Source organism: Pseudomyrmex gracilis, unplaced genomic scaffold, assembly GCF_002006095.1.
Source record: "Pseudomyrmex gracilis isolate BER0280 unplaced genomic scaffold, ASM200609v1 scaffold_65, whole genome shotgun sequence".
Lineage (NCBI taxonomy): Eukaryota > Metazoa > Arthropoda > Insecta > Hymenoptera > Formicidae > Pseudomyrmex > Pseudomyrmex gracilis.
Window position 1 is genome coordinate 66,231 of NW_018020649.1, and position 12,752 is coordinate 78,982.

Here is a 12,752-nt window from a genome sequence, read left to right on the forward strand (position 1 = left end):
AGTCCGGGAACTTTCCGGACAAACTGTGTAATTAATACAATTAACTTTACATAAAATGCTCAAACTTGCAAGAAAATTAATTTTTTTTATTGTAAAAGTCTAAGTTTAATTATTGGTACAACAGTTTCTTCAATGTACCAATAGATAGACTGTGCGTTGCACTAGTTGTCAAGTAAGTTTTTGTTATAAAAATGTTGAGCGTAGTCAAGCACTTTTTATAATAAAAATAATTATTTTTGTGAAACAGAATTGTTTTTTATAATAAATAATAATCAAATAGAAAGGAACAAAAAGGATCTGATAAAATCTCATAAAAGTAAGGACAAAGCCAATAAGAGCCTGAACACGGATGTTAGTGTGTGAAAATTAGGAGTTTATTTTACATATTTAAATCGTTACGTTTCGATTCTAGGTTTGGATCATCTTCAGACAATGCTTAAGTTGACAACTTTACATTGTCTGAAGATGATCCAAACTTAGGATCGAAACGTAACGATTTAAATATTTAAAATAAACTCCTAATTTTCACACACTAACATCTGTGTTCAGGCTCTTATTGGCCCTTTGTCCTTACTTTTATAAATAATAATAGTGTGTATTTTCTACAAGCAAGTAAGTACATATATAATGAAATGTATAATAAAANTGTAGAAGTTCATACTTAATCTCAACATTTGTAGATTTGTGTAATTAAACTAATTCTTATAACTTTAATTTTTTTACAAATCAAGCATGGCAAAAAGGCAAAAACATAGTAAATATACTCAAGATAACGTCAAGGAAGCTGTAGAAGCTGTGGGAGATGGAATGCCTATTAGACAAGCGTCAACAATATAATGTATTTAGAAGTACGCTTTATTATAAACATACAAATAGAAGCTTAATATGTTGCAAAAAAGGACCACCTTCAATTCTCTCTGAAGAACAAGAAAATATCATTGTAAACTGGATATTTTATTGCTGTCAGAAGAGTTTTCCTGTGACTAAAACACTACTACTTGATAGTGTACGTTCATTTATAATTAAATTAAAACTAGAAAGGCCTTTCACCAATGACAGACCTGGAAGGCATTGGTACGAAGTCTTTTTCCGCAGACATTCTGAACTTTCTCACAGAATTTATAGGAATTAACGGATAATATTTACATATTATTTGTCCGGTTACTGGGACAACATAATTCAAATACTGGGACATGCACTTTTAGGTTGTCCGCTTACTGGAACATTTGCACATTTTTATATTTTTATTAAAATAGATACACCTAATGTAATTCAGAAATTTAAATGTTTCAGTTTTCAGTACTTGATTGTATCAATTTGTACTAAAACAAAAATTTTTNAATTTTATGATATTTTTACACATTAAATCAGCACATATATGGCCACTATTTCTTAATCGTCCGGATACTGGTACATTTACCTTATGGAAAAGCCGACACTACGTTGTTCCTAGACTATACCTGTCCTTATCGGGAATATGTCCGTACCATAGGCTTCGCGACAGATGGATGCACTTTATACCAATGTTCACGTTCTCCTTCAGTATTCTGATATCTCAGGTACTGTGCGTAAGTCGCGAACTTTGCGTGTGTAAAAAGAAAAATTTTTTTACACCTTCTTTAATTTGACAAATATTTCAACGATATGTCAAACGATGTGTTTTACAATATTAATTCTGTAACNTGTAGTTACTGTACGTACTAAATGCGTCAATGGATCTCGATGATGTATTCGAGAGCGTGTCATCGGCGTTCATCAGCATATGTTTCAGTGTCAAACTGGCGAGCATGATGATGAACACGAGAGCCGTAAGTAATTATTAAACAAAAGTTTGANATAGCTCTATTTATTGTATAGAAACAATTTTAAATTAACGCAGCAAAACCTGTGTGCACGTATTTATATTAGATAAAGTCTTGTCTTCAGACAATAGAAGACGACTGGCAGTCATTAAGTACGGATGTGGAGAAAGCTATTTTGCAACNTCACGCNGANTACGGGCATTATTTGACGACATTTTACGCAGGTATACGTTACAGATAAAAGTAACACTTGAATAATACAATTTTAAGAAACAATATATATATATATATGTGCCACGCGGAAAGAGGCTGTGGGAAAGATAGCGCCCGCTATGCGAGATCTCTCAGTGCCGTTTCACCGCCGTGTTTACGAGGATGGCCCCTCGGCGGTTCTAGACCCCACGGCCAACNTTTGTCCTCCTTTATCACCAGCTCAGGCCACGCGAGCCAATGAAGTGACGTCGCAGACACTCCTCGCGCGCGCAATATTGAAGGAAAATGAACCAATATGTACATTTGACGGATAAAAATTGTATTTATTTTTTCTTGTTTTTTTTTTATTTTCAGGATGGAGACCTTCCAAGAAGCTGGTGTTCAAATGCTGAAGGAATTCAGAGCTTTGTTGCAGCACTCGCCGCTACCGCTTCCTGGTACTCGTCTACTTCAACTGCTGGCGCTGAACATGTTCGCGATCGAGACTACGCAACTGAAAGGTAAGTGCGTGCAACAATAGTAAGATCTCTTCTAAATACTTGCTGTTTATACACACGATATGTACCGTTACTAAATGTGTTTTTTTTTTTGTATATTTACGATCATATTTGCGACCTTAAAAACGCCGTTTCTAATGTGTAACAAAGTTGACCACGCAAACACAGTTGTACCTGTTGGCAATGTTAATCTTTTTTTTTTTTTTTTGTCACGAATTTTTCACTCTAAAGTGGACTATTCACTAGGAAACGAGATATTNGCAAAGCCGAACCGGTCACCATCCATCTCAAATATATGCATTATGCATGATGCGTTTAATGGCTGTATAAATTCTCTGAAAAAGTTGCAAGTAGTTTCGCATATTTCTTTACATGTGTGACTTACATGTAGAAGGTTCTTGTTGGTACGTGACATTAATTGGTGGGCGTGTAGCGAAAAATCGTTAGCGTNGAAACACAATACAACAATCTCAAAAACGTCACAGTGTCGCAAATACAAATTTTGTTTATAATTTACAAACGTAATTTTCATTAAGTTAGTTGTAAAGTAGTATGAAGAGCTTCTCTATTTGTGAAAAGATCAATAGGAGATCCTGCGCGATGCAGAAGACAAAATTAAACTAAATTAAATTAAATTAAACAATCTAGGGTTGTGTAGGACAAAACTAATTGAAATTAAAAATTTAATTTGATTAATTAGTGTGAGTTTTATTAGTTTTAAATCATTTTCTTTTTTAACACGATTAGAGGCAATTAGTTGAGAAATTTTTATCGCGATCTTGTTAGGATTTAATCGCTGTGCTACGGTAGGTGCGCGCATTCTCTGTCGAGAAATTTACTCGTCTTCCATCCCGGCTTGTCACCGACAATCAACCACCGTGGTACGACGATATATCCGGTTCGAGGAGATGTTCCTCGACTCTTGCTTTGACAATGACTCACGGCTGCTTGCTCTCGTCCACGAGAGGCAACGAGCATACAAGAGCGTTCCCCGAGTTTTTGCACCTGCGTGCAGGTGCTAGCCCTATATAATTATCACTAATTTCTATAGGAGAGCGAAACCCGGAGTGGAGTTTCGCTCTTCTCGGAATGGAGAACCTAAGCCTGAGTCATCAAACCGCGTTCCTTTTCACGACGCTGCTCTATTTCCGTGGTAAAACTGTTCGCGCGCGAATCCTTTGCACTTGCTTCTTCGCTCGAGTTTAACTGCGCGAAGTTGCACTTTTACTGACTAACGTTTCTTTCATATCGCGGGAACGATAATACCAGTTTAATAATATCGCTTTTCTCCGGTAAAATTATCGTATGATTTTTCGACGAAGATAGCGCGTATATTTTTTTGTTTAAACTAATCAAAAGAAATTTTTATGCTCGATTTATCTTAACGACGCGATGGATTTATATGCGTTTGCATGTATGATCTGCGGAAGGGCAAAGGGCGATATTACAGAATTTCAGTATCTGAATCTTTAAGCAGGCGCGTTATGTGTTATCGTCAGCGAGTTGCACCTGGCGCGACTTCGCGCAGCATTGCACGTGCGCTAATCTGCAGCGGCTTTCCTCTTCTTAGAGAGAGTATTTTTCGCGGTTAGATTCTTTAGATAACACGCTCGCGCAATAACGATCACATTTGAGAAATTTTCTCGTGAAAAAAACGTAAGAGCTTATACAGTTTATTTGTGTATCACACAGTAGTTTTGTTCCTCTTAAGAAAGTGTTCTTTTAAGAGTGAAAAAGTTTTTCACTATTTATTCAGTATTTTAATATAGATTTTATTAATAAAATAAGATGAAAATTTATGAGGAATTGTGTTTTCTTCAGATATGTCGTACACCCACACACACACACACACACACATATTAAATATTTTCTGGCAGAACTTTCGGATGACAATAAAAAAATTTGACCAATAAAGTTCGTTCTTGGATCGGCAATTGTGCGTGTATGTGTGTGTGTCTGTGAATATGTTTTTTTTTTTTGGAAACACGACCTTGTCCTTCGGGATCATTCTCCATTAGCCAGCCAGTAATTGAAATCGTAAACACTATCGGTAATAGTCTATTGAGTTTATGCAACCGTGTCGACACCGTCTGCGGTTGTCGGTCGAGAAACATCCCGCCTTCATCATCTTTAAACCGCCGCGACACATCCCTGCGGTTTGCTTCACCGACTCTGCTTTTTCTTTGTGTATTAACGCTACGGAGAGTTGTCGAAGCGGACATGTGTCGTGTTTTCCGATTTTTTTTTACATAAAGAACACGATAAGAACGAGTGAAAAATGAAGCACTGAGAAAGAAAATGGAAAAAAAGCACTTGCAGAGGGAAATTCCTTGTAAATGAATAAAAAATCTCTTGCTTTATGTACAGTTTGAAAAACTTTTGTTACTGCTTTTAACGCTCGTTTGATAGACTCATTTCAACAACCTGAGTTAGATACGTGATAATTTCGTGATAAATACGGTCGGTGGTTAGGCGAAATCGGAAGCGGGAGAGGAAGCGAATGATACGACGAAGCCGACTATTTCGCCGCGGCGGCGAGAGATTGCTCCATCTAAAGGGGGAGGTAAACGAACCTTCCTCGATATACACGCGGGTATATATGTGCTTCTCAATGCCGAAGTAGGATCCAATTACCAATCAAGCACAGGATCTAAGAAACCATCCTCGCCGGTGGATTACAGGATAGTCACTCCCGTAATCGTCGCCTTCGACGTTTCATTCGTCTTTCGATTGCGCCTTGCTCTCGCCCTCTCGCCCTGCACCTGCCCAGTCGACGATTTACCCTCTCGCGCGAACACGTTCCCTTGACCGGTGTAATTGATGCGCGTTTCCTTTCGCGTTTAAGGCGCAATTATCATCCCGCGATCCGAGCCGTTGAAAGCTCAAGTGAGGCTCAGTCATCTAAAGCTACGTTGCGGGCATTGTGAAAAAGCATCGTGCAAAGATGAAAAACTTCCGATTGAAACGATCGTACACGGTATAATAATTGAAGTTTTTTTTTCTCAAACAAACAATCTCAAAACAGGAATCAAGAAATAAAAATCAATTTTTTTAGTTATTTTCTAGTTATTTGCCGACTTTGAATTCTCGAGTAACATGTCGGGCTATCGGTATCGGCACCTCAGATTGTGATTTGATCGGGAATGACGGCGATTCGCGGAAAATGCCGCTGGATTATTTCACGCGGACAGAACGACGATGCGCAGGCGTGCACGGGGGAGAACGAATGCAGAGACCGGGGACCCCGGGGACCCCGGGGCCACCAAAGAATCGCATAACGCCAAGGCTAATGTACCTAATGTCTATAATCTTGGATCATCTGCATCCGAGCTACGGGATCTGACTCTCTACGCGTACTTTAAATCCTTTCACGTACCTCCCGGAATATCTACTAAATACGGGTACTACTACACTCGTTTTCTTTCACGCCCCCTCGCCGGGGATATCGATGCTATTAAATCGCTTCATTGTATTATTCTTCACTCTTTTTATTTCGCGCTTGATCGATCTCGCGCTTCCGTTCACACGGCGGCAAACTCGATTCTTCATTACTCGAAATTTTCAGCGCATTTCACGTTTTCTCCCGCGCGCTCTGACAAAACTTGTGTTTTCGCTATTTCTCTCGTGAACTTTCTTGTGAAATAATCAGTGAAAAAGACTCCAAGAAAATGACAATAACAAACAAAATATCTTAAACATCGTCATTTCTTTGCTTTTTTATCCTGTTTGCACGGAGTTCCCGAAATACAAACGGTTATTTCGCGTCCCATTATCGTTGAGAATAAAATACATCGAACGAGGGGGCGGACTGTTGCGCAAATTTAGGATTGGAGTTGCGTAATTTTCGATAAAGAAAGTGTCATCGTTTCTTTTTTTTTTTTCGTCGCGATAACGACGCGCATACCCGAAGACCGCGAAGAATTATAATATTTCAGAGTTTCGCGATGGGCACAACGAAGGGAATCGCTTCTCGGAAAGCCGAGCCGAGAGGCTCGTTGGCATAAATTATCGAAAAGTACAGCCCTCGAAAATCTCTCCAGCTCCTCTCTTCGTGTGTGTGTCTGTGTGTGTGTGCGCGCGCGCGCGCGCACTCGCCTTCGCGAAATTGCCTCCCTAAAATATGAGAATTATTGCCCGTGGCTTCGTTTCGTCTCGCTCGCGATGTGTGTTACTCCTGCGTTTTTGGAGGATTTTTTTTCTCTGTCTTACCCTCTGTCTCTCTTTCACTCTCGAGCTTTCTTTCTCTCCTTTTGCGACAGGACGCACACCACCGAGGAGCAAGAGAGAACTTACACGCGTCTCGCTGCCTCGGTCACGAATGTGCGCACCGTTTATTTCGATCTTTTATCTCACTGAAGAGAAAATATCTCTCCGCGTGCCAATTCGTAAATCAGTTTGCAAACAAAAAAAAATCGAAAAGAAGCGAGTCTTTCAATATCTCCTCTTTCTTCCCTCTTCGCGTGGTGAGTGCGTACGTGCGTTCGTGCACGCGTCCGCGCGCGCGCGTGTGATTCCTTCGCGTGGTCACACAAAAGGTTCAGTGACCTCTGAACCTTCTAACCGCTCGGACGCGACCTCGCTGTTCGAATATCGTCCTGTCATTACATCCAGATGCGGAGCCGCCGTCTGACACGACGTGTCATCCTAGCGGGGCCAAATTAATTCGATCGGCACATCGAATGATAGCTATTATTCGAGTTGCTTTTGGACGTGGCATTCGCACGTCAAAATATCTCGCGCCACGAGAGATATCGGGAAATGTCGGCTCTCTTGATGTTCCTGTTGTTTTGTTTTCTATCTTAAAAATATTTCGTGTTGCGAACACATCGAGATAATATTTTCCAATTGTTTTTTCGCTTATTGAATAAGACAATTTTTCAATCTCAAGATTTTTCAATTAGTTTATTTGTCTGCGCAAGCGCGAAGATTCGCGTACGTAAATCTTCGTCGCAGTACGTGCTTTTCTTCCAAGAAGATGAAAGTCTTCGTGAAGATGCTTAAGAAGTATCTCCGGTTTTCTTTAGTGAACTCTCCACAAGCGACGGAGATCTCAACACGATTCTCGTGTCCCCTGCGCGAGGGATTCTAGCGCGCGGAGCTGTTTTGCGAGTTTTTGCGAGTCCATTTCCAGCAAATAATTTATAATCTAGCAAGGACGATTAACAGAGAGAGAGAGAGAGAGAGAGANGAGAGAGAGAGAGAGAGAGAGAGAGAGAGAGAGAGAGAGAGAGAGAGAGAGAGAGAGAGAGAGAGAGAGAGAGGGAGAGTTCAAAGAGAAAGAGGCTTTACTAATCTGCTCGGCAGCGATGCGAGAGGACGCGAGCGAATGCATCACGCTGTCGGTCGTGTGTCTTTCTCGAGTTGCGTCTAATGGCTTCCGGTGATAGCAAACCGAGAAAAACGTCCCTCTATTCGCGCCGCTTTAACGGTAATACTATGGAATTAGTACAAATGCAGATTCGTTTGAAATAAGAATAACTTTTACATTTTTTACGCTTAAAAATATTTTCTACAAAAATCATACGGTATTGATGAAAAAACCTTTTACATATAACATATTTTTCTTTTTCTACCTAAATTTACAACTTTGTGCTAGAACTTATTCAATACTTCAAGCGATGTTTAGAAACAAGATTGCAAGATACGATTAGGCGCGTGTTGTTAGCACCCTAGCTATATATTGTGTGAATTTTTTGGAAGTGATCAAAATTTTCCCGTTTTTTTTCTTGTCATAATAGGAGAATGATCGAATAGCAAAATTATTTCAATCGACTCGGAGATATTAAATAAGAGCCTAAGTTCGCTTACGATGTGTGCGACGAGATCTAGTGCGACGACATTTGTTGTTTCCTCACTCGAGAAAAAGGGAGGAATGAGAGTTGGGAGCGGTGATTCTTCTCGCAAAATTAGCCGTTATCTAATACGCGGGAGTCACCGGGACGCAAACTTACACGAACAAGTCGAAGAGTTGCGCACCTCTGTTTGCCCGCGTTCCTGTACCGCACATCGCCGGAGATGGATGAGGGACTCTATCTTCGGCGCGGAACCAGTTACGGGCTTGACGAGTTGTGTGTTTCGCGTAATACCTCGCGATCTTATCGTTCTATTAATAATAAACCGCGAACGGCGTTACACGTCGCGGGGAGCGACCGGGCAAAAGATGCCCCGGTCCGTAGAGATGCGCTCGCCGGTGGCCCGCGGTTCGTCCTTTTACGCATTCGTAATAGCCGGTGGCCGCGTTTCTCAATCGATCTTCGTGTATTTAAGAGCAGAGGACTGAATATTGCATCGTCGCTTTTGCCACGTGTGCACTTGTATTGGAGCAAAAAGATCTTTTTTTTTTTTGAAAATAATGATTTACTTTTCTCACTTGTGTACGATCCAATTTCAGAACGGACGAGAGAAAATTATATTGATTATTTATTCGTTGATTTGGCCGCATTTCGTATAATTGTGTTTAATTGTGTTTAATTAAGACGCACACTGAATTATTTATATATTTTCAGTTACCATCGGGACTGCAGCGAAAATTGCTAAAATATTTACATAAGACCATTTTAAAGCATTGATTTTTTACATCTGGGTTTTAACCGTTGTTTATTCTGTAGTAACTCTTCTTCGGTGTGCACTTGGGGATTGGGTTTTTATTTATTGAAACGAGAATCCACACAGATACGCGCGCGCGCGCGCGTGTGTGTGTTGCTGAAAAAGAAACGTAACAGCCCACGGCTGTGTGCACTTGGGCGCGCAATATTCCCTTCGACTAACGAAGGCTTCGTTTCGCGCGGGATGAGCACCGATCATTGTTACGGGAACATACAATCGCTATAATTGATATAATTGTCGGTCAAGAACCGCCTGCCGATTGGCGCAAGAAGAATAATCGCGAATACGTATCGATCTCGCAGAGCCAGAGCCCGCTTTCGCAGCTCATACCAATGACCGCTGATGATACCTCTTATTCCGCTCGTCGCTGGCCATTCTATTTAACATTCCGAACGCGCGGCCGCATCATTAGGCCATCTCGTTGCGTTTGCGATCGCGAAGGTGCGCGTTAATCCGTATCGGTGCGAAAAGGCGCGGCCGACGCTTGTTCTTCGCTCGGTCGTTCAGAGTGTTTGCCAAGCGCGGCTCGTAAAAAACAAGGAAAAAAAAAAATATCTTTTCCGGGTGCCGATCGTACGGTCACGTCGGCTTGAACGTGAAGTCAGTCGAGAACTCGAGATGGTTGAAATCTAATCGAAGAAAATGAACCCAATCACCGGGATTGTCACGCCAGTCCTTCACAGAGACGCGACGGAAGCGTAATTTGACTTTTTTTTGTTTTCATAAATGCGAATTCAGCTCGATATGTCTCCTTTATTTCTTCTCCGTGCGCGGAGAAACGATATTAATCGCAATCAGCAAGAAGGTTGACTAGTTCGCGGCCTTTAAAGGAAAGTTCGCGAGCGGTTAATTAATTAGGCGAATAACGGAGGTTTTGAGACTTCTCCAATTAAACACGATGTGTGCCGCGTTCCGTTAGTTTCGCTAATTAGATATGGTTGTCTCGCGCGTTGCGCGAATATCTCTTCTCTCTTTTCTCTCTCTCTTTCTCTGACCCTCTTCGTATGAAGGGAGTACGTACGCGACGGTGTGTACAAAAGTGTTCGGCCTTGCGCTCGAGCGTAACATTCCTCATTCTGACGTCGTTGCGGCCAATTATGGACTTTTATAATTTTAAGCGAGTGATTTTAGCCTCGGCTGATGGCTCGGCCGAGAGCCTGCTTACCCCGACTATCATCCTTTCACTGGTGGTACAGAATCCAAGTCATTAAGTGATAAACGCTCGACGCTCGCGGGCGACCGAGACCTTTCCTCTTCGGGGCCGAACCTTCTGGGCGCGCACGTACGTGCTGACCGTGTGTAAATGATGAATATCTCCTCGTGGTGATACAAAAATCAATGGTGGACCGCGCTTTTGCGCGTCAGGCGAGAATTACCAGCGCCGTACTATATACTTCTTCTCGTAGCGCGCACAATTTGCTCGAAAGGTTTTCTTTCGAGCAATAAATCGCTCGCACATACACCGTGACTATTAATTCAAGCATCCGGAATAACCGCAAGGATCTGACGCGCGCTCGCTCGTACACATACATCCCTCACCTCGAAAGCGTTCAGCTTCCTGGGAAACCCTTTCACGTCCGCGGGAAAAGATACGCGTCCAATTTCGACGGCGGCTACCCGCGCGATTACGCGGCCCGGTTGTAACGGGCGAGTTGCCGCGCGGAGCGCGGCGGATTAATACGATAGCAGGGCGAGAGCGCGACGGGGCAGGCAGGAATTGCATGTTATAGGTAATTGGCAATTTCTGTAACGCGATCCCGCTACCACCTGTCCGGGAGAGTTTCGCTAGCGGGTGTTTGAAACTGCTGCTATACGGCAACGGTCGGCGGGTGTTGCACCGGTTATGGGCGCAACGCGCAAGGACGGAGAAAACTGCCGGCACACCGGCCGGGGTCCCCCCCATCGACACACGTAATAACGCTAACACGTCCCGACGCGCCCGTGAATTTATGTACGTAGCTACACGCCGTGAGCGCGTATCTCGTGCGCGTACCAGTCGCGCACTCAACCTCGAGATACTCTCCGGAGCTTGGCTCTCACTCACCACGAGAAAGAATCTCTCTCCGGGCGCGCGGTTACATGTGCGAGAAACGATCCCTCTTGCCCTTTCTCTCTACTGTGCTTTATAGGAACTTAGCATAATCAGGAGAAACATCTCTGTGCTCTTATTAAAAGTTTTAATGAAAATTATCGGCGAGAATTTAATTCTGTCTATCAAGAGGCGGACGTGATGTTAAACAGATAATGAGGAAGTATATAATCATGCATAATGTATGTTTTGAAGTACGATTTGATGATGATATTATGTTTTTACGCAATATAGCAATACGGTACTGAGAGAGAGAGAGAGAGAGGAAAAGAGAAAAAAGATAATAAGATACATTAAATGCGGATATCACAATGTTTTGTTTTGCACAACAGTTTTTAATTTATATTTGAAGTTAATTAAGAGATTGTAAAATTGTTCTATATAAAATCAGATAACAACTTTCGGTAAAAGAACGAATCCGCGTGTAATCAGCAAAAACCTCCTATTATTTTCGCATTTAACGTATACAAATTACCATTTGTAACGAAGGGTAAGCGTTTCTCCCAACAGACAACGGAATCATCGCGCAGAACCCTGTGTAATCTGTAACGACGGCTGTAATCTCCATGCGCCGATCTCATTGCGCGCACAAATAGATTGACGTTCTGAAGAAATCTCCTGGTAATATCGGAGAAAAACGTCATTACGGGCGAGGTCGTAATATCGAATGTGTGTTGCGAGCTTTGGGTCCTTCAAACGCGCAGAAACGCCGCCGTCGCCGCCGCTGGACGAGCGAGAGGGTGTCGGGAGTAAAGCTCTCGCGCGCTCGCTGAGAGAGGGCTATTATTAAAATTGATGTTGCAATGGCAATAAGCGGAATTGCCGGGTATTAAATTAAATTATTTTAATGTGGCAGAGCGCAAGGGCGCGCGCAGAGAAGCGGGTAAGAGGATCGGGGGTTGGACGATCGCTCCGCGGAGGTGCGGCTTGTAATATCCATCGCGCGGAACCGTAAGATTGAACGGACCGCGGCGCGGAAAGTGCAACAATTTTGTACATTTTGATACGCGGCGACCCTTACGACCCGTAACGACGCGCGGAAAGATCTCACGAGCTCGCGGCGTTGTTCGCGGTGAGCCTCGACTTCTCGACGAGATCATTTAACTTTTTTCTTCGACACTACTTGATTCTTAGGTATTATACGAGAAAAATCGCGCTTCCTTCACAAGATAAACTCGGTCTTTGTCAGTTGGTCGGGAGAAAAACGCTAACTTGGCACTTGCATAATTTAATTGATTTGAGAAACTAGCAGTTCGAACAATCAAAAGAATCTCGCAGCTTTTTTTCCGGATCTTTCCGCTTCTCGTCTAAGTATTATATCAATCGACGCAGAACAAACAGCTCGCTCGGACGCTTGCCAATGTATTTGCGCCGATGCTCTTCGCTCGTACACTCCGCAAGAGACAAAACGGATTCTCGCCCTTGGGAGAGAGAAAGATCTTTTTCACGACCGTGCACCGTTGAACATCGGCTAACTCCACCTCGAACGCAGCCCTCTGTTTGCCCGAGAGGCGCGAATTACGACTCCCCAGTGTCAATATGTCA

The 12,752-nt window shown here is 42.6% G+C and overlaps 1 protein-coding gene across 1 annotated transcript in view; it reads left to right on the top strand.

Moving 5' to 3' along the window:
• LOC109854420 (telomerase-binding protein EST1A-like) overlaps nucleotides 1-12,752 on the top strand; it is an 86,597-nt gene that overhangs the window by 27,442 nt on the left and 46,403 nt on the right. Inside the window, 1 exon segment of the mRNA XM_020427489.1 lies at nucleotides 2,370-2,515. Within this exon segment, the coding sequence (XP_020283078.1) occupies nucleotides 2,370-2,515 (146 nt within the window).